General features: G+C 42.3%; 1 protein-coding gene across 6 annotated transcripts in view; it reads right to left on the minus strand.

Moving 5' to 3' along the window:
* Positions 1-23,738, minus strand: part of ZNF423 (zinc finger protein 423) — a 272,352-nt gene that overhangs the window by 120,588 nt on the left and 128,026 nt on the right. For all 6 annotated transcript variants that reach the window (XM_073576157.1, XM_073576158.1, XM_073576155.1 and 3 more), the window contains 2 exons: positions 14,024-17,247; positions 9,618-9,702 (listed from right to left, as the gene is read on the minus strand). In XM_073576157.1, the coding sequence (XP_073432258.1) occupies positions 9,618-9,702; positions 14,024-17,247 (3,309 nt within the window). The remainder of the gene's footprint in view (positions 1-9,617; positions 9,703-14,023; positions 17,248-23,738) is intronic.

Consider the following 23,738-nt stretch of genomic DNA (forward strand, 5'->3'; position numbering starts at 1 on the left):
CTGTTGTGCATCATTTTCGAGCGGGACGCATACCGGAGGCGGACATCCAGACGTATTCTACTACAGTAAGCATATATGCCCGCAAATGATGGACAGAGAACACGTTGACTGTCGGCACCATTATAGTCAACTGCCTCGTTAGCGCACACTCTGAATTGTATGGGGGGGCCGGATGTAAACCCCGACAGAACCACGCGCAGTGTGAAAGAGCCCCTAAAGAGCAAAAGGATCAGAAGTCCGAAAATCGGATCTTAGCCGACGTCACCTATTAGGGGACAGTTGGAAGCCCCACCTACACATAAGACTGTCGGCCAAACACATCAATATTGGCGGCTCCGGCTGATATATGTGTATGGGGGCCTTAAACATGTTACCAGGAGTTACAGAACCACATAACAAATAGGATTTATTTTCAAAAAGCAGGAATTAAATAAAATCTTAGAAGCCAATGTAATTTGTTACAATAAAGCCACTAATTTAGTGCAGGCCTTTCTGCAACCAAATGAGTTAATGTACTATCTGAATAATTGCTCTTTATTATTGGGCTTTTTTATATCCGCACTGGGAATTAGAAATCATTAGCAACATTTCAGCGTTATGGAAGCGTGAAATGCCTCAAATGGTTTTTTTTTTCTTTAAGACACAAAAGATGAGAATAATGTGGTACATTGGTGAGGACATGATACATCGGCTGGAGGAGCCGGTGGCGTTGCAGAATGTGCCTACTCCGAGGAGGCCACTGATGGTAACGGTGCCATTACTAATCCCAACCCTCGTCCTCCAGACTCCCACCGACTGACTCGTACATTTACCAATACGAATTACTCACACATTGGACGTCTTAGAAGAAAGCTCGTAGGGAGCCGAACTACATCCCCAGCCCCCCTTTCGGAGCAGTCTTTCAAGGAAAGGCTTTGAAGCATGTTGGGCAGACAGCATGGGGCAGGTAGCAGCGCTCTGCATGAGCGATACCTGCTCCGTGCACCGCGGGTAATCAGGCTGCTGATTCCAAATGACAAGCCTTCCCAAGTCAATAACCTCCATAGGCTTGTTCGGCTTTTCATGTTGTATTCCTGCCAGCTGGATTTTTTTTTTGCAAATAGCTTATCTCACTGCAACACCATGGGTTAATATTATAATGACACGGTGATGAGGAGAAATGGGGAAAAAAAAGGAAGAGGAGGAGAGTATAGGAAAGCAAACCTAGCAACCCAAGTCCGGTCTACTATGTCAGCGTGTCACTAAATCTGGAGGAGGAAGATCTGTGCGGAGACAATGTGACATCTCACTCCAATGCTTCGTGAGCGGATCACAAATTATTCAACGGCTGTAGAAGAAAATCAGCGCTGATTTATAACCTATAGAGACATAAGCTTCTGTTATGGAAACGGCAGGGGCTGCCGCAACGGCGAAGTCTGCAAGAAAACAAGATTTGCAACTTTTAGGTCTCATTCTCATATGAACAAAAATCATTTTATGGCTATCTTTTTTTATGAAATAATATTTACAGGTGACATAAGTGGGGGAAAAAAGTGCCAAACACATACAGTATGTGTGAATAGGGCCCTTGCCGCAGAAAAAACAAGTTCTGTAAGAAACAAAACTTCTATAGTGACATAAGGCAGATACTAACCATTAAACAAAAAAAAATCAAAAGAATATAACAGCTTAGATGATAGCTAATGGCCAAAAAATGGTTCTCTAGTAGTGATGAGCAAATGTGCCTGAATAAGGTGTTATCAGAGCATGCTCGGGTGCTAAACGAGTGTCTCCGGCGTGTTCAAAAAATATGTTAGAGTTCCTGCATGTCACATGGCTATTCGACATCCACAACACAGAGATTACCTGTATGTTAGGCTCTATATGGATAATATTCTCACTAGGACTTAAACACACATACACACACACACTATATATTATTCTTTGATATATGAATTGAAAGAAAGCTGGACGTAAGGACCTGGATGGCAGGTATGTGTTATTTAGATGGTTTTTTTGTTCACTGGATTTTCGGTCCAGGATTTAGGAGCGACCAAAAGAGCCTGGGTGGGAAAGGTTGCTCCCATACTCCAGTATAGGTCTTACTGGCCTAAAAAAAAAAAATGCACCTGGCCTAGTTCATGTAATATATACAGTGGGGCAAAAAAGTATTTAGTCAGTCAGCAATAGTGCAAGTTCCACCACTTAAAAAGATGAGAGGCGTCTGTAATTTACATCATAGGTAGACCTCAACTATGGGAGACAAACTGAGAAAAAAAAAATCCAGAAAATCACATTGTCTGTTTTTTTTTCATTTTATTTGCATATTATGGTGGAAAATAAGTATTTGGTCAGAAACAAAATTTCATCTCAATACTTTGTGATATATCCTTTGTTGGCAATGACAGAGGTCAAACGTTTTCTGTAAGTCTTCACAAGGTTGCCACACACTGTTGTTGGTATGTTGGCCCATTCCTCCATGCAGATCTCCTCTAGAGCAGTGATGTTTTTGGCTTTTCGCTTGGCAACACGGACTTTCAACTCCCTCCAAAGGTTTTCTATAGGGTTGAGATCTGGAGACTGGCTAGGCCACTCCAGGACCTTGAAATGCTTCTTACGAAGCCACTCCTTCGTTGCCCTGGCGGTGTGCTTTGGATCATTGTCATGTTGAAAGACCCAGCCACGTTTCATCATCAATGCCCTTGCTGATGGAAGGAGGTTTGCACTCAAAATCTCACGATACATGGCCCCATTCATTCTTTCATGTACCCGGATCAGTCGTCCTGGCCCCTTTGCAGAGAAACAGCCCCAAAGCATGATGTTTCCACCACCATGCTTTACAGTAGGTATGGTGTTTGATGGATGCAACTCAGTATTCTTTTTCCTCCAAACACGACAAGTTGTGTTTCTACCAAACAGTTCCAGTTTGGTTTCATCAGACCATAGGACATTCTCCCAAAACTCCTCTGGATCATCCAAATGCTCTCTAGCAAACTTCAGACGGGCCCGGACATGTACAGGCTTAAGCAGTGGGACACGTCTGGCACTGCAGGATCTGAGTCCATGGTGGCGTAGTGTGTTACTTATGGTAGGCCTTGTTACATTGGTCCCAGCTCTCTGCAGTTCATTCACTAGGTCCCCCCGCGTGGTTCTGGGATTTTTGCTCACCGTTCTTGTGATCATTCTGACCCCACGGGGTGGGATTTTGCGTGGAGCACCAGATCGAGGGAGATTATCAGTGGTCTTGTATGTCTTCCATTTTCTAATTATTGCTCCCACAGTTGATTTCTTCACTCCAAGCTGGTTGGCTATTGCAGATTCAGTCTTCCCAGCCGGGTGAAGGGCTACAATTTTGTTTCTGGTGTCCTTTGACAGCTCTTTGGTCTTCACCATAGTGGAGTTTGGAGTCAGACTGTTTGAGGGTGTGCACAGGTGTCTTTTTATACTGATAACAAGTTTAAACAGGTGCCATTACTACAGGTAATGAGTGGAGGAAAGAGGAGACTCTTAAAGAAGAAGTTACAGGTCTGTGAGAGCCAGAAATCTTGATTGCTTGTTTCTGACCAAATACTTATTTTCCACCATAATATGCAAATAAAATGAAAAAAAAAAACAGACAATGTGATTTTCTGGATTTTTTTTTCTCAGTTTGTCTCCCATAGTTGAGGTCTACCTATGATGTAAATTACAGACGCCTCTCATCTTTTTAAGTGGTGGAACTTGCACTATTGCTGACTGACTAAATACTTTTTTGCCCCACTGTATACACACACACCCTGTGAGTATCCAAGTGGCTACCAGACAGCTGAAACGCATGTATGAACACACATGCACACATATATTCACTCTATCAACATCTCTTCTGATAATGCTCCATTCAAATCACCCATCATATTTTGTGGCAGCTTGGACGGAACGTTTTCACCGTCATCATGTTTAGGAGTTGGTCTGAGCTGCAGTTGTACCGAGAATGTGGCTGCTGTATACACGTAGCTGATCGGCCCATGTTAAGTGAAAATATAGCTCAAACTGGATCCTAAAAGTAATGTCACTGAGGACGTTCCATCTAAGCCAGCACAAGACACGATGGACACTTCCAACGGAGCGCATCAGAGACCATGACATTAAGTATCTAGGAGCCATATTGACAAAAGGGTATTCTTATTCAGTAGTGATGAGAGAATGTGCTGGGATAAGGCGTTACCCGAGAATGAACGGGTGTTATCCAAGTATCTTGGGTGTGCTCAGATAATATCCTTGAGTCACTGCAGCTGTTCACGAGCCGCATGGATTGCCTGTTCGTTAGGCAATCCATGTATATGTTGTGGCTGTCGAACAGCCGCGAGACATGCGGGCGCGGAAACATGAATATTTTTTTCGAGCGTGCCGAAGACACTCGGTTAGCCCCAGAACATGGATAATACCTTATCCCAGCACGTTTGCTCATCACCAGATACCAGTGATAACATTTTTTTTCCAGATAACCCCATTACTGTATTGTACGACCCAAAGTGATAATTTGTCAATACAGTAAAATATGTCAGCAAATTCAAGATGACTAAAGGAAAAATGATGAATTTCATATTTCATGCAATATAAGACACTAAATATATCTAGTCATATCCGCCATACCTAAAGAATACAGAACAGTCAGAGCAATCCGCCACATACAAAGGAGGAGTTAACGAGAAAACACGTTGCACCGTGAGCATGGTTTAGGCTTTATATCATGCGAATCTAACAGATTTGGCAAATAGATTGCAAAACAATGCCTGGCATAATTGATACCCTTAAATGAAAGGATGTAAGGAGTATTAACAGGAGGAAACTCTGCATAGAAGAAAGTGGCAATATTTCATTCCTAATCAACAGCAGAAAATAAACAGTTTGGTAAACAGTTATTACATTAGATGGGAGAAAAAAAAACATCTGTGCGGGCCGCTTTCCTTGTAATTATTCTTGCTACTTTACATTAATTCGCACCGCGAGTTACTTTGGCTGTAAGGTTTCAATTGTTCTCAGGATTCCAGAACGCGGCTACCACGGAAATCTTACAGAAAAGAAAGGTGCCAAATCTTTTAAATAAGAACGGTGGGTGGGGGGCTGAGCCAGAAGTGATCGAAATTATTCATAGCGCAGCAAGTCTCTAGTAAAACTGGCAGGGGGGCAATAATCTGGCTGAAATTAACATAAAATATACAACTGAAAATTGCCCAAGAAATACAATGGCAGCGCTCCTACGTGCTCATATATGTGCGCGGGGTAATGAAAGGTTCAGGTCTTAAGGACAACTACAATATTGGTCACCCCAAATTTTGTGGGTAAGAACCTATTGCTGGAATCCATCTCCTTTCGACTAGAATATATTTGAAAAGTTCAGCAAAAAGATTCTCGCCACCCTGGTCCATCTTCCAAGTCTTGTCCTCTGCAGCAGCCGGATTACGACGCTCTTCACTTCTGCACCCAAAATCCTCGGCCCATCAAAAGTCATGACCAGTTGAAGCTGTCGCAACCCTCCTGTACCCGATGAGGGTCTCACAACCCTCCTGCACCTGACGGTGTCGCAGCCCTCCCGTACCTGTTGACGGCATGGCGACCCTCCAGCACCAGTTGATGGCATAATGACCCTCCTACACCAGTGGACTGCGTGGTGACCATCCCGCACCGGTTCAAGGCGTAAAGAGGCTCCTGCACCCATTGCCAGCCTGGCAACCTCCAGCAGCAGTTGTTGGCGTAACGAGACTCCTGCCCCAGTTGACGGCGTGGTGACTATCCCGCACCAGTTGAAGGTGTAACGAGTCTCATGCACCCGTTGCCAGCATGGCAACCTCCAGCAGTAGTTGATGGCGTAACGAGCCTCCCGCACCAGTTGACAGCGTAGTGACCATCCCGCACCAGTTAATGGCATGCAGCAACATTGCATGAGTGACTGGGCAACTTCATGACGTCACGGAAGACCATGGCACCCAGGAAGCCGGCCAAAGTAGTCTAGACTGCCCTTGTCCGGCTGCCACAGAGAACTGTACTGGTCGACCAACCAGGACACCCCAAATGTTTTTTGCTCAACAAGAGATGGTTTACAGTACCAGGCCCGTAAAATGATCTGCGGGTGGTGGAGCACATCAACTTCTGTTGCGTATTTCACTGACGATTTTATCAGCTTCAATATAAAAAGGTTGAAATCTGCAAACAGACTACTGTTGAAAAACCAGTGGAGTGTAGACCCCAACCTTATAGGATCTCTATTTTCTGGCTCAGAGAGAGGTCCCAAGATGTAGACATTCGAAAAAAAATGGCTGCTTCCAAAAAAAGAGCACCAGAACTCTCCATTGGCTGTGTCCCGATTTGTAGCTTAGGACAAAACGTAGAGAGAGGAGTTGCGGTTTCTGAAAAATTGACATGTTAAGCCAGATATATACACGTAGATGTCTCTCCATCATCTACAACCATCTATGACATACTTTCCTGAGACCTACAAGTCTATTCTTCCAAGAGCTGGATAACATCGTTGCACTAGGGTGCAGAAGAAAATTCCATCATCAGACGCATGTCAAGTTCACATAAATAGGATCACAAGATCTGCCAAAATATTGGGAAATTTTGGATCCTTTTCTGGGGATTTTTGGACAGATAATTGCCAGGTCAAGCTGGTAGCCAACTATATACAACTCCTGTGCCAATGAGAAAAATTAGAATCGGACCCGGATCTTGTATGTTGGCCAAAGTTACAAGTATAAGAAAGTAATTTTAACGTATTTTTATCACGCCCGCCATCAAAGGTCTTCACCAACAACCATGACAATAAATACGCTTTACATGGAGAATGCAAATGGCCTTGTAAATATTTTATAAAATTGTTATATGGCTCCCAAAAGCGGTAAGTCTTAATTGAGTAAAGGTCTTCTTTTTTTTGCAGTCGGTATATGGAAATGGAAAATGCAAATGCCGTGTTTTCTTCTCCCGCGAAGACCCTTGAGGTGGCAGCCCTTTTCACAAATGGTCTCAACTTTATTATCAATATAATTTGGCTTCCCTTTTTTAAGGTCCCCAAAGCCCTTGTTGCTATCTGCCGGCTGCTACAAGAAGAGCAATTGCAGAATTGCTTTGCCACGTTCTGCAGGGGAAGAAACCCTGGGCGCTGCCAGCTTGGCGATGGAAGAGACTTGATATCACCACTTAAACAGGCGCCGAGATGAGAGACCCCTGTACTGCCACGGAGTCATTACAGATGCCTTCTGCCGGATAGGACACCGAGAAGTCAGCGCAAAATTGAACTTCTACCCAATAGGAGTAATTTACATTGGCATATGTACAGGACACGTTAACTATTTCACCACCATTGCATCCAAATACATGATCCTACATTTTATCATATCAGAGCATTTTTGTGCCTTTATCAGATAATTTATTTTTTTTTTAAATCAGAAATATTAGAATTGGTTACTAGAATTCTGCACCAGATCTCCAAAAACCTCCCAAATTTACCTTAATAGCATCTATCAGAAGGTTCAAACCCTCACCATCTCAGACCACATATATAAGAATCCAGGTCTTTGAAATGTCAATACATAGACACCTTTATATCTTTTAACCGTTGCGGCACTCCCCAAGTAATTAGCATTTTAATGTATATGCAAATGAGACAGCAAGTGCTGTGGGCGGAACAGAGCACTTCTCGAGCCTCTGCCTTCTTTGGTTGCTTCCCCACCAAGCACCAGCCTCTTTAGCTCACGGTCTGTGTAACGTCTGGCAATGAAATTGGGAAACTGAGCTATCAAGCTGGCAGGGGGACAACCTCAGGATGCAGAGACTTGTGAAATGCTCTGTCACACCTAGAGATCTTAAAGCCTCATTTGCCTACTAATTAAATGCTGATTTCTCAGGACTGCAGCAACAGATAAAAGATATGAAAGGTGTCAATGGATTTATATTTTAAAGACTTTCATATATGTGATTTGTGGGGGTGATTTTATTAACAGATTTTCTTTAGTGTTAAATATTTTAACAATGTGAGGTGTCTCTCTGGACATATTTCAGCAAACTACATAGTTTATATTTAAGTGTGGAAAATTAATGGAATGCAGTACTTCCAGGACGCAGAATTCAGTTTATGTCAGGGCATTTTATAAAGAAATATATGCACCACATATGCAGGGTAACTGCCCTTGTGGAAAAAAAATGATGTCATAGTGACTTGGTGTGGCAGATACTAATCTATAAGTATACTGGTTCTCCACCTGGACTGGTTAATGCAGCTTCCTCACAGGCCGCTGGTGCAGGAGCATGTGACCAGACCTGTCCATCAGTCTCCTCCAATGGAAAATCAGCTGTCCCAACTGGACGTGTCTGATGGACAGGACTGGTCACAATCTCCTGCACCAGCTGCCATATTAAGGACAGAAGAGATGCACTAATAGTTACAAGAAGAGAACCTAAATATGCAAAACTGTCCCTTCAGAGACGAAGAGAACCAGAACTCCAGCGCCACTACTGAAACCAGCAGACCTAAAAGTCAATATCAACTCTTTAACGAGCCTTGCAATATGACTTAGGATAAAAGCTAAACCAGTCCCTCAATTTGCAGACACGGTGTTTTGGGGGGTGTTGCCCCTCATCAGTGCAAAGTATGAGATCTGATTTAGCTAGGTGAGAGGATCTGTACTGGAATCTAAGGGGTAATGCTTCTCCTTGTGGATAGTGACAAGTTAATGCTGTCATAAAGTGAGGAGACTTGTATGCCATGAATACTTCTCTGGAAAATTAAATATGCCAACTTGACTAGAACTCTAGCACCATCTATTGGGAGTGGCGATCCTTACCATGGCACTCTCCAAAAAGAGAAACATTACCTCTTAGACCTCAGTCCAAAGCCTCTCACCTAGCAAAATCAGATCTCATACTTTGTACTGATGAGGGGCAACACCCAAAACGCCGTGTCTGCAGAGTGAGATTCTGTTGTGGATTTTATCATGTAATATTGCAAGGCTCATTAAAGAGTCGATATTGACTTTTAGGATTGCTACTTCTAATAGGAGGCGTTAGAGTTCTAGTCCTCTTCCTCTCTGAAGAGACAAATGCATCTTTAATTTCCATCAGGAGCATTGCATGGCCTAGAAGTCTCCTCACTCTGGCACGCCAGATTTGGCTCGTCATTCTCCAGAAGGAAAAACGTTACCCCTTGGACCCCAAGAGGAGAACCTGTAATACTTATATATCAGTAGGTGGCACAAAAATCACGTCCACAACATATTAAATTAAATTACAAAAGTGGCCACCCCCTTTACAGATACAAACACAAGGTCAGGGTAATATTAGCACGACGTCTGAGATGTAAAGTCATATTCACAATGCTAGATCCAGATCTTCGAGCATTTACTCATATTTACAGCCAAAATTCAGAAACACAAATATACCCAACAAGAGGACATTGTCCAGGATGCAAACAGCACCCATCATCTGCCCGAGCACAGCCCGTAGATACATCCTGCTTGCAAAACTGTTAACGAACGACAGGTACTTTTAGCTTTTGCTTTAAAAGGGGAAAAAAAAAAAATTCTTAATATTCACCTTTTGCGATGCAGTAGTATAGGAGATATTTGCAAAATTAAAAAAAAAAATAAAAAAAAATTAAGTCTCACCTATCATGTGGTTGGCAACGTGAATCTGGATTTCTCTTTCGTTCTCAAAGGTCATCTGGCATTTGATGCACTGATAAGTCTTTTTCTGTTAGGTGCAGGGAAAAAGAAAAAAAGAAGCAAAGATTATGCACAGACAGACAGGTAATAAAAACTGGAGATTAAAATGGAGCAAGTTGTTCTCTTTAATATGTCACTATGGGGGTCTTTGTTTTGGCTATATACAGTCATATGATAAAGTTTGGGCACCCCTATTAATGTTAACCTTTTTTCTTTATTACAATTTTGTTTTTTGCAACAGCTATTTCAGTTTCATATATCTAATAATTGATGGACTCAGTTATATTTCTGGATTCAAATGAGGTTTATTGTACTAACAGAAAATGTGCAATCTGCATTTAAACAAAATTTGACCCTGTGCAAAAGTATGGGCACTACAGGAAGCGACTAAAGGCTGTTATTTTTGCAAAAGGAGGATCTACGAAATATTAATGTCACTTTTATGTTGAGGTGCCCATACTTTTGCACAGGGTCAAATTTTGTTTAAAAGCAGATTGCACATTTTCTGTTAGTACAATAAACCTCATTTGAATCCAGAAATATAACTGAGTCCATCAGTTATTAGATATATGAAACTGAAATAGCTGTTGCAAAAACCAAAATTGGTATAAAGAAAAAAGGTTAACATTAATAGGGGTGCCCAAACTTTAACATATGTCTGTATCTAGTGAAGCCCTGATGGCAATATTGGCAAATTAGTCACATAGGACCCTGTACTGGGAAGACCTGACAAAGCACCAGCAAGGACTTATTACCAAGGCATAATCATTACCGCCGTGCACAATATGACAACGGTTCGTTAGTACAGGACCTATTGATGGAGTGGAGAGATATATAGATATACAAATATATCGGTACACTTACTCATAATTAATATATTTCATATTGACGAAGGTAGGTATGAAATGTAATTTTTAAAAATAATTTGGCAATTTTTTTTTTTTTTCACATCACAATCTGCATTAAAAAGGAGACAAATGGCCACTGAGGCCATTTTAGTCGTCAACCCTTTCAGGCAAAGTTTTCAGCAGACTCATTATCATCATAGCAATGATTACAGTGACAGATAATACAAGATCCACCAATCACAAAAGTTAATAGCACAGCTGACCCTGCTCCTTTCACAATCACATCTGCACATGCTCATTAGATGCGCTAATGGAAAGGTAGGGTCCGGCTATTGCTGCTAATGTGCATGTACATTTCCTGAAAAGACAGGAAGTGTGAGTGTAAAATAGTCCCATGGGACAATGGGACAACGGAAAAATTGCAAGATTTACTTTCATTTTTAATACAAGTTGTGATATTAAAAAAAAATTCTTGATTTAAACAATAGGTCATTTTCAGAGGACAAATTTACTTTACCTGACTCTTCCCCAGACACATGATGTTGGGACTGAGAAGGATCGGGTAAATGGGATTTCAATGGCCAATTCTTTTAATTTCAGAGGAGCAGCAGCCAGAGGTGTCTGTCAGAAACCTCCTCCTCTCACTTCTATTGGAATATATATGAACGCTCAGCCAAGCCGAGCGCCCATGTGTATGGGGGGGGGGGGGGGGGGGTCACACATACTATGTATGACCATTGTTAGATGCAAAACCAGGGACTTAATTCCTATCCTAATATGTGGGGAAAAATTAAAATTTGGAGCACTGCATGAAATTACAAAACTAGGGCTGATGCACACAGCAGGACACACTGTCGTAAGTCAGAGATATTCTCCCCTAAAGTCAATGAAGTCCCAAGAAAAATGCCAAAATTAGAGGAATTCTATGGGATCCAACATCCCACTACGTAATGAAAGGCATCAGAAAAGCCCCATAATAGCCAGTTTGTGCCCTATTCAGACTCAGCCAGGAGCATGAGACCTGAGGAAAATTGACAGCCATCATAGTATAGGTTGCTGGAGAGAGGAGGACCACAAGTATTTTACAGTTGGGTCCTGAAGTATTTGGACAAGGACATCATTTAGATAATCAAGTCTCTGCTCATCAGTACAATGGATTTGAAACAAAGTCATAAAAAAGGATGGAAGTGTAAATCAGTTTTACATTAAAAGGGTTGTCTAAAAAAAACCCATATCAAATAAACAAATGTAGGATTGCCGAGAAACCCACCGATCTCAAGATCAGTCCATAGACAGTGGTCGCACATGCTCATTATCGCCCTACTGACACAGTGGACTTTGGGTCACCTATTCTCATCCACAGGGACCCCACTATCCAGACCGCCCCAATCACACACTTACCATCTATTCTCTGGACTGGTGATTAGTGTTGATTTTGCACACAGTCCCATTACTTTCACAAACTCAAATGTAACAGGACACACTAGTAGATCCATAATTTTTAATACTTGGATGCAATTCCCATGTAGTCAACAGCAGCCTGAGGTCCGAAACACACGGGTGTCACCATTGTCAGTACATGTTATCAGTGATTTGTATGCCGAGATGCATAAACCATCGTCTTGCTCGTAGACTTTGGATAATGAAACGAGCAGCTCCTCCGGAAGGATTTTGACTAAGTGGCTAAATGTTGTGAAGGGTTTTTCTCAATGGAAGAATTCAGTAATCATCTAGTTACCTTCCAAAGTTCCCAGGCAGTGTTAGTTTTGGTCATTTCTCCCGTACATTCCTTCTTTTTCAGAATTTACTAAATTGTTGATTTGCCAACGTCTAAATTATCTACTACTATCTCTCGGATATGGTTTTTCTTTTTGCTTTTATTTTTCCCCCTTAATGATAGTCTCTTTTACTTTTGGACTATACACTCCAAGTATCTATGAACTGCTACCAAATGCAAATTCAAAGCATAAAGCCCCCATACACATGAGAGAGCTGTTGACTGAGCGTTCCCGACAGACCCCTTCGAATGTACAAAATATCAGGCGTTGGGAAATACAATGGGTTGAAACCGTCTTTTCCCTGACATCACCTATCACCGAAAGTCTGATGTATATGGGGGTCTCCTGGCTGTTAGCTGATCCCGCTAATGTCAGTGGGTTTGGCCAACTTTAGCGTAATGTCTATTTAGCCTCTCAACCAACTCCTGGTGGCGTCAGTGGATCCGGCAAACTTTACCGTAATGTCTACAGAGGCCTCCCAACTGCCAGCTGATACCGGCGATGTCAGCATGTTCGGTCAACTTTACCGTAACATCTATTTGGCCTTTCAGCTGCTCCTAGTGGGTCCAGCCAACGTCATCATAATGTCTACGGGGCTTTCTAACTCCCACCTGATACCACCGATGTCAGCATGTTCGGCCAACTTTACCGTAATATTTATTTGGCCCTTTAGCTGCTCCTAGTGGGTCCGGCCAACGTCATCATAATGTCTATGGGGGCTTCCTAACTCCCACCTGATACCACCGATGTCAGCATGTTCGGCCAACTTTACCGTAATATCTATTTGGCCCTTTAGCTGCTCCTAGTGGGTCCGGCCAACGTCATCATAATGTCTACGGGGGGCTTCCTAACTCCCACCTGATACTACCATCTTTGTCAGCATGTTCGGCCAACTTTACCGTAATGTCTATTTGGCCTCTCAACTCTAAGCTGATCCCGATGATGTCAGCAAGTTCAGCCAACCTTACTCTAATATGTATGGCCTTTTTTTGTTTTGTTTTTTAGAATTAACCCCTTTTACTACCTTATTCCATCAGGAAATGATAATGATGCAACGAGGTAACAGGTCGCACCAAACCATGAAACAGCTTATTAGTCAATTGTCCAATTCATTTTGAGCCTGTGAAAATGGAGGGACTGAGTAAAAAAAAATAATAAGCTGATGTATTTCAGCCATACATTCATGTTATTGCTTCAGTACTGTTGAACAGATATTAAACTTTACCAATCTGGTCACTGTCCAGATATTTCTGGAACCAACTTACAGAAAACACAATCTTCAGGTTTAGCAATTCCAACGTTCTCCTAATAAAATGAACTGGAAATAATGGGCCAGAACAAAACCATTTCAATAGTTTGACTATTTTACGCCTATTTATTAATATTGAATTATTTGCACTTTTTATACTTCAAAAATCACATTTATCCGTGGGCAGTAGCTGAGATCCTAGTAACCGGACCATAGCAATTGACAATTATTGAATTATACTGACTGCTAATATTCTATCTCACAGAGGCATACAGACAAAAGTTAATGTATAGAGAAAAGACATCGATCCACTGCTGGTACCTCCTATTGAACAAGGACCACCTAATTGTTCACTTTTTGCCATAAGACTGGAAGCACCTAAAAACTGTAGACCCTCTTTATGCACCATTCATCATTGTTACTATTCAATCAAAAAGATATCTGAAGACAAAGCCACATGAAACGTGCACTTACTCTGGGGAGTGGAGATGTTTGCGCCACTTTCCTTTGGCCACTAGCATCAATCGCCAAGTCTCTATGGTCAATCTGGATATGACTTTCCAGGTCCTCTGCGCTCTCAAACTTGACACTGCACTCAGGACATCGTAGACTGGCACATAGCCGCTCAGAGACCTCTTGCGAGGTTGGGTTAGAGGGTTGTCCATTGGTGGTCCTGTTTAAGCAGCTAGCACATAGTCCATAGGGTAAGCCATTAACATCTAACTTTATAAGGTCCTGCTTGTTTCGGAACTCTTTTAAGCACAGGGCACATTTATACATCTTCTGAAAAGTTTGTCCATTAGGGGAAGAGGCAGCAGAGTTTCCGGTCAGCTTTTGCATATGGAATGTTCCATGAATTTTAAGTTCGAGTGTAGATGTGACAGTCTGCATACAGACCACACAGCGAAATCCAGTTAGGGAATTTCTGAGGTCTGGATGCATCTGACAGTGCTCGATAAACTCTTCCTCACTCTGAAGAGGCATTTTACAGATCCTGCAGGTCCCCGTGTCCAAGCTTTTGCTGTGAGTAACTTTATGTTCAGTTAGTGTTAATAGAGATGGGAAACGTTCTCCACAAATGGGACACATATAATGCTTGGCGGGACCCCTGTGGGTCTGCATGTGTTCTCGTAGACCATTCTCAGAGAAGAAAGTTCTAGAGCAGATATTGCACTTGTGGCTGCCCTTGATGAACTCCGCTTTTTTTCTTGAGCCGTCGTCTTCACCAGGTCTTATGTTATGATCTCGTAAACGATGATTCTGAAGAAGGACCTCCATGGTGTACGCTGCACCACAGATGTCACAGCCATACATAGGCTCAGAAGCATCCACGTCATCTTCACTGGCTTCATGGCTGTTGGATATCTCTGGGTTCTTCATCAACACACTTGGGACTTCAGCAGCCTCGGACTTCTTGCTTGCTGGCACCATTCCATTAGCAGTGCCATTTTGATTATTGGTGTCAAAAACGCAATGCTTCTCTCGTAGATGCTTTTCTAGGAGAATAATTGCATGGAAAGCCTTACTGCAGAACTTACAATTGTACTTCTTACTGTGAGTCGTTATGTGACACTGCAGCTCCACTTCCGTGCTGAACGTTTCTCCACAGAAGATGCACTTATGTGATTTTGCTGGATTGCCCAAATGGCTATGCTTGACATGAAGTTGGAGGTCTACTTCTTTTCTAAAGTCCCAGTTACATGCTGTACAACGGTACATCTTCTTCTCGTTGCTGTGTTTTACCGCCAGATGCACTTGGATGGAAACCTTAGAATCAAAGACTTCTTGGCAAAGCGTGCAATGATATAATACAAAAGTATGCATGTCCAATAAGTGCTTTTGCAGATCATCCACGGAGGAGAACTGCTTATCACAGCTCTCGCACACGTAGTGTGTGGACGTGGTCATGTAGTGGACTGTGAGGTGCTGCAGGAGGGAGTCTTGGGAGTCAAAGTCCTCTTTGCATTGTGGGCAGGATTGCTTTCTTAGGAGCAACTCTAAGTGCGACTTCAAATGAGTCTGAAACGTGTCAAAGTTGGAAAACTTCATATCGCACTGGTTACAGGGATACTCTCCATTGGACACAGAATTTAGGCTTGGACACAACCGTTGCCTTTTAGGGGATGAAACCTCCACGTCTGAAGATACCGGACTCTGCTCGGATTTTGACTTTTTATTATTTGCCAGTGGGATGTTCTTGTGATTTTCTTTAATATGCTTAGTAAGTTTCAATATAGATCCAAATATGGGGGAGTTTGTGCAATACGGGCACGAATACACTTCCATGAAGGACTGCGTCGGCTGAATAACCGGGGACTCAAGCTTTGAGCTCCCTACGTTACAGTGGGTTTGCTGAATATGTTCAGTTAGTGAGGACTCGGTTAGAAACCCCATAGAACACTGGTTACAAAAAAAGGCATTATTGCCCTCCTGAGGAGTAGCATTTGGGCCACAATGAGAGATCCGGATATGCTCCTGAAGGCTGTTAATGTCCGCAAACATCTCTGGACAATAGTTACAGTGGAAGGCAGTTATGTTGTTGAACTGCACCATGGGGTACGCATGGTTTTTATGGACTTTTCTTACGTGCTCATTAAGATTATACAGGGTGGGCAACGAATCCAAGCAGATTTGACAGGTGTGACTTTGCTGAGGTTTGTCCACGTGAATCGTTTTTAAGTGGATTTCCAAGACGGCCAAACTGTTGAAATCTCTTTTTGTGCAATAAGGACAACTGTAGGTAATTTTGGGCCAATTTTGGCCATCCTCTCTGTCCACCGATAACGTTTTCTTATGCAATCTTAATGGCTTGAGGGTGGAGTCGGGGGTAGACCCTCGTTCTACCGATGCGCTGGAGTCGGGGGTGGCACTGCTCATTGATTCTACGCTGCATCGGACTGGATCGGGACTAATGCTGTGATTGCTCGAGTCCGGCTGTCTGTGACTATCTAAGTGACAGTAGACTTCTTCAACGGAGGAAAACTGCTCTGGACACATGGGGCACTTATGTTTTTTGTTGGCATGGACTTGATCGATGTGGGTGAGCAGAGAGGTTTCATCCGCAAATACTTCAGGGCAATGAATACATTGCAGGTCCGCTTTCTCCGAGAGCTGGGGATGTCTCGTCATCACGTGCTTCTCCAGTTCGTCGGTCTGGCTAAAAGTCTCCTCGCAATAATCGCACATGAAGTCGTCTTTTTTCATATCTTTGTCCGTCTTGGTCAAATGTTCCTTGTTCTTCTTGTGGGCCTGCATGTGACTCTGCAGAGAACTGGTGGAGGAAAATCCTCGCTTGCACACTGTACACTTGAAAGGTTTACTCGAGCTGTGCGTTTTCAGATGAATTTTAAGGTGGTCACTCCGAGAGAAGGCTGCTTCACATTCGTGGCAGTGATACTTTTTATCCCCGGTGTGGAGTTTGATGTGGCGATCCCTACTTCTCTTGTGCTTAAATAGACGACTGCAGTATGTGCATTTAAAGGGAAGTTTGTCGCTGTGGATCTGTTCGTGCCTTTTCAGGTAGCTCAGGCGACTGAAAGACTTGTCACAAAACTGGCAGGGATACGGCAACCCAGATCCCCCTTCCTCTTCTCCTATGCCGAGATCACACCCATCCCCGATCATCTGAGTGGGTGATGCAATGTCTTTGCTGGAGGGAGATGAAGCCACCCAGGAGAATTGTGGGTCGTCATCACCATCTGTAATGGGAAAGCAGAAAGGAGATTAAAAACAATTCCCAGTGCATCTGTGAAATAAGGCCACAGCTCTTAAGCAGAACCTAGGGCTTCTACCAATCTACATCTTCTAACAGTTAACAAATAATTCCACAAAGACAAAGCATAAAAGGCCAAGAAAAAAAAAAAAAAAGGAAAAATAGCAGAAAAACAATTTTCACAATATAACCCTCAAGTTTAGCTCTGTATGTAATGACTGCTGTGACTTCTTTGAAACAGAAAATTGCACAAACATATGATGGGAGGACAGACTGTTTAATGGCTGCACTGGAACGTTTTTTGTATTAGGTTGCCAGCTATCATAGCGTTTCCCTTCTGTAGGGGAAACTGGATCCAGATATCCTGGGAATATGATGGATTCTGAAATACCATCCTCACCATATGCAGGTGCACCTCTAGTTCTCTTCTTCTATCTCTTAGGTGAGAGCCCAGATTTGGCCAAATATCAAAAAAGCACAGCGTTAGTCCCAATGATACATTATTTACCCTAAGCCCAACAATCAGATTATTTATAACACCTTTTACGAGACACTGACTTTTGGAAGTATTTAAACCAATATTAGGCCGGATGAACACATTGACATTCATGGTCCGAGTATGGACCACCATGCACAGACCGGCCGCGAGTCTCCTGACCCGAACTGGACAGCCTCATATGCCTTGAAGACTGTTGGGTCAGGAGACCAACGCCTTTTCCATGCTCAATCCATGAATATTAGATGGGTGAAGCCGGCCTAAAGGCCACCACACAGAAAAGATACCGGAAATGTCTGAACATCTCATTGCATGGGGGCCTCCGACTCTCCTAAAAAATATCAGGCATATTGAAATTTTACACCTGATCCGTGAAGTGATGGCTCCTCTGCAAGATAGGTACAGAGTCTAAAGTATAAATGTTTCACTAGAAATAGGAAAATAAAGTGTTTGCAGGGTCCCCTGCCACATTCATAACCCCTCATAGAGGCCGCTACAAAATGGTCAATATCGGAACCATTACCCCCAAGCCATAGTCAAGTCCCGCCATAGCTAAACCCTAAGTGGACTGATGTTGTACAGAACATTTTAGGTCTATTTCCAGTTTAAAATGTACTTTTTAGCATTATGAGCTTTTCAAATGGCAAATTTCCATCTATGTTTTTTCAAGATTTTATAAATGCTGTTTCAACTGCATACACAAGCTTTCAAGGACATCTAGCCCCAAAGAGAGAGGAAGAGACTCCCCGGAGTGTGAAAAAACAGGAAGGAGTCAGCTGCACGGAGAAATCCCGGGTGTCTGCTGGATGAGATACATGAAAAGGCAGAGCTGGGGGCTCTGTCAGGCCAGCTGGGTCCCATACACACATGGAAGGAGCACGTAGTGGGGGCTAAGGTGGAAAGAGTCTCGCTGTGTCTGGCGTCAACCTTAAAATCTGGATCACTTCTATACAGCCCATTCCTACAACTACTCATATATTGGAACATAACTATAGTGCGAGACAGAAAGGAGGACGTTACTGGAAGAAGAGGTCATTATTAAAGGGAACCGGACACATTCAACATAAAGTGTGATCTGCAGATAGCATTTTGTAGACCAGGAGGCGCTGAGCAGATTGATATATAGATTTATAGAAAAAGATCAGTATAATATGTAATTTACTAATTTACATCCCAGCTCTTTAAATGCAAGGGAGTCCAGTAGGCGGTCCAACCATGCAAGTGAGTCCAGTAGGCGGTCCAACTTTATGATTGACAGCCTTCCCTGTAAGGCCTGGATCACACTTCCATTTTTTTAAAATCCGTCAAAATCCGTTGTTTTCCGTTAAAACACGGATCCGCCTTTTTTTTTTGGCGGATCCGTTTTTTTTGTCCCATAGACTTCTATTAGCGGCTACCGCGGATCCGTCAAAAAAACGGATCCGTCAAAAAAACGGATCCGTTTGCGGCAAAACGGAAACGGATCCGTTTTTTTCACACTTTGGCGGATCCCTGCAGATGCCAAAAAACGGATGTGTGAAACAGGCCTAAGACCACCTAACATATATACATACATATAGTTGTGTGAAAAAGTGTTGCCCCCTTCCTGATTTCCTATTCTTTTGGATGTTTGTCACTTAAATATTTAAAATCACCGAATAAATGTATATATTAGACAAAGATAACACAAGTAATCACAAAATGCAGTTTATAAACGAAGGTCTTTATTATTAAGGGAAAAAGAAATCCAAACCTACAGAGCCCTGTGTGAAAAAGTGACTGCCCCCTACAATTAATAACTGGTTGGGCCACCATATAGCAGCAACAACTGCAATCAAGTATTTGTGATAACTGGCAATGAGTCTTTTACAACGCTCTGGAGGAATTTTGGCCCACTCATCTCTGCAGAATTGCTGTAATTCAGCCACATTGGAGGGTTTCTGAACATGAATCGCCTTTTGAAGACCATGCCACAGCATCTCAATTGGATTAAGGTCAGGACTTTGACTAGGCCACTCCAAAGTCTTAATTTTGTTTTTCTTAAGCCATTCATAGGTGGACTTTCTGGTGTGTTTTAGAACATTGTCCTGCTGCATAACCCAAGTGCGCTTCAGCTTGAGGTCACGAACAGATGGCCGGACATTCTCCTTCAGTATTCTTTGGTAGGCAGCAGAATTCATGGATCCATTTACCACAGCAAGTCTTCCAGGTCCTGAAGGAGCAAAACAGCCCCAGACCATCACACTACCACCACCACCACCATATTTTACTGTTGGTATGATTTTCCTTTTCTGAAATGCTGGGGAAGGGGGGGTAAATGAGTACACTGACATTACAGCATGGGATCGAGGCTTATTATTTTTGTGAAGTAAAACATTGCTTAAAAAACAGATAGGGAAAAGTTTTACTTCACAAAAATAATGTTTTACTTCAAAGAAGTAATCATTTATGATCCCATTCTGATTACAGACAAAAGAGTATACAGACATTAGTCTGTATACTCTTTTGCTTCCTCCCCTGCCCAGGAGATGTGGTATGATCAGACCATGTTCCTGTAGGGTCAGACCCGACCACTACAAAGTACACAGCAGGGGCACATTTATAAGATTATCTTAGCACAGGAACATTTTATTTAAACACATCCAATTGTGGAAGTAAGTCAACTGATTAAAATGAACTTTTGTTGATGGGAAAATCCCTTCAACTTATGTTTTAAGGGGGGAGGTGGGCAATCACTTTTTCACACAGGGCTCTGTAGGTTTGGATTTCTTTTACTTTTAATAAAGACCTTAATTTAAAAACTGCATTTTGTGTTTTCTTGTGTTATTTTTGTCTGATATTTACATTTGCTTGGTTATCTGAAACATTAAGTATGACAATCATGCAAAAGAATAGAAAATCAGGAAGGGGGCAAACACTTTTTTACACAACTGTCTGTATCTATCTACAAATATCTACATATCATATATTAATTAGATTTATGTTCGTGGGTATGCTTAGGAGTCCAGTAGGTGGTCCTATCTAGGAATTGACAGCTAAGCATGTATGCAGTCATACAGGGAAGCCTATCAAGTATTAAGGACAACTGCTTAACTCCTTGGTGGACTTCTAATCATACCCATAAGTAAATATACATCATAATAGCTATACTCATGTTGTGGATATCCTTAGGTGTCCAGTAGTTGGTCCTATTCTGTGATTGACACCTATGCCTATATGCAGTTAGCCAGGGAAGGCCATTTATCACAAAGTAAGATTGCTTCCTGGACTTGTAGGCATACACACCAATCTAAATATTATTAATTTGTTATATTCAGTTTTGGGAGTATACTGAGGAGTCCAGTAGGCGGTCTTGCTTAATGTTTGATAGCCTTCCCTGTATGACTGAATACTAGGACCACCTACTGGACTCCTACGCATACCCACAAACATATAAATAGAACTGGGTATGCCTAGGAGTCCAGTAGGCTCCTATAGGTATACAGGGATGACTAGCAATCAAAGTAAGAACGCCTACTGGACTCCGACACAAACGAACAAAGATATCAATGGTTAAAATAAAAGATACAAGATACAGTGAATATTTTTCTATAAAACTATATATCATTCTGCTCAGCTCGCCTTATGTCATCCACAACGCGTCAGGTTCCCCTCAGGGACATCTGGTACGAGATCTAATGCCCCATTCACCGTGGGAGTGAGCCAAGCTGCAATACCGCAAGCAGCCAGTGAACAGAAATGGCGCCGTTTTATGCAAGATGCATTTTATTGATATTAGACCAAACTTTTCATTAGAAAAAAAAACACAGACAGTAAGCACACCGTTTGTTTCCCCAACTCTGTCCAGGAATAGGATCACGGTTTCGCTGAATGGCTTACAAGCGGCAGGGAAAGAAAAAAAAAAAAAAAAAAAGTTTTATGTCAGCCTCAGGAATACGCTATAAATGGTTCTAGGGTTGGATCACTGTTTTTCTTGACTCCCTTTGGAAAACAGGCAGCGAGATCCTATACGCGGCTTCTTTTTCACGGGCTGGGGAGCGCAAACAGCTGCAGCCTAATTACATGTAAACTGTACCAAAACATTCCTTTTATCACAGGCTGTAAATCTGCTAGCATCTGGCTCGCCTTTGTTTCTTGCACAAGATACAAGCTTGTTTCTACATTTTTTCTCACCTGTAGCGGTGATTAAAATTCATTATAAATGAAAGGATCGCGCACTAAAGCAAGTTCCTCTGTGTACCGTTCTAGAGTCAAATTAGAAACAGCTGCTTGCTAATTCATGCAGCGATGTTTGGCCGTGCTCTGCGAATCGATAATAATGCCGACAATTTCCCGGGAAATTTTTAGGGTGATCCGTATATTAGCCATGTGTTTCACTTCCACAATGGGGCTGCGAGGAGAAAAAAAAAAAACAACAAAAACAGAGGCATCTACATCTCCTCCTGCATTTCAACTTTCACCAGCGAGCCCCACTGTTCAGAAAGAGGACAAGGTCTATACCACTTCCATTGTGCTGAGAATTGACCAAATAATTTGAGTTGATTTTTGGTGACATTTTTTGCAAAATTTTCAAAGTTTGTGCCACTAAAAAAAAAAAAAAAATCTCTTACGAGAAATCCATTTTTTTCTCCTGCAAGACTGATGTTTCCGTCTCAAAATTGTCAAATTATAGATAAAATATGTTTTTAGTGAATACAGGTTTCCCCGTTCCGGAGATAGATGTCAGCTGGTGCTTATTAAGTTCTACGGAGAACGTGAAGCAAAATGTGTATGTCTGCCTCTAGCTTCTCCCCTCGCCATAGAATCTTATAAGCACCAACTGTCATCTCTCTCAGTATTGGGAAAATCTTCCTTCACTGAACTGAGTGAAGACGTGAACTGAGATTTTAACCATTAATTGAGAGTGAAAGATCAACCCAAAAGGAGAAATAAGCAGATTGATCTGACAAGATAAAAGACAAAGCTTTCCGTTTTTCACACGTAGTATCGATCTATGAAATAAAAATTTATACAATGGTTACTCTTTAAATTTAGCGCCTTTTCAGTATCTTAGGTACTGTTCAAGACTGACACCTAAGAGTCTAAATGAATGTAGGTCTGTGTGCTCCTGATCAGGAATGGGACACAACATATTGGTCATTCTCTGGTTCTGCAGAACAGCAAAATCCAAAAATGGTCACCATGTAGAGTCCGCCATTGCTTCTCATTTGGCCACTGCAGGATGTAACAGTAATGCAGCTTTGGGGGGTCCAGTTGTTAGACCTCGATCTGATATGGATGACTTATCCAAAAAGGAGAGATCATCAGTAATATACACTCACTGGCCACTTTATTAGGTACACCTGTCCAACTGTGTGTTAAGACTTAATTTCTAATCAGCCAATCACATGGCGGCAACTCAGTGCATTTAGGCATGTAGACATGGTCAAGACAATCTCCTGCAGTTCAAACCGAGCATCAGTATGGGGAAGAAAGGTGATTTGAGTGCCTTTGAACGTGGCATGATTGTTGGTGCCAGAAGGGCTGGTCTGAGTATTTCAGAAACTGCTGATCTACTGGGATTTTCACGCACAACCATCTCTAGGGTTTACAGAGAATGGTCCGAAAAAGAAAAAAAATCCAGTGAGCGGCAGTTCTGTGGCCGGAAATGCCATGTTGATGCCAGAGGTCAGAGGAGAATGGGCAGACTGGTTCGAGCTGATAGAAAGGCAACAGTGACTCAAATTGCCACCCGTTACAACCAAGGTAGGCAGAAGAGCATCTCTGAACGCACAGTGCGTCGAACTTTGAGGCAGATCGGCTACAGCAGCAGAAGACCACACTGGGTACCACTCCTCTCAGCTAAGAACAGGAAACTGAGGCTACAATTTGCACAAGCTCATCGAAATTGGACAGTAGAAGATTGGAAAAACGTTGCCTGGTCTGATGAGTCTCGATTTCTGCTGCGACATTCGGATGGTAGGGTCAGAATTTGGCGTAAACAACATGAAAGCATGGATCCA

The sequence above is a fragment of the Dendrobates tinctorius genome, unplaced genomic scaffold (assembly GCF_039654945.1).
Source record: "Dendrobates tinctorius isolate UK_male_01 unplaced genomic scaffold, ASM3965494v1 ptg000047l, whole genome shotgun sequence".
NCBI lineage: Eukaryota > Metazoa > Chordata > Amphibia > Anura > Dendrobatidae > Dendrobates > Dendrobates tinctorius.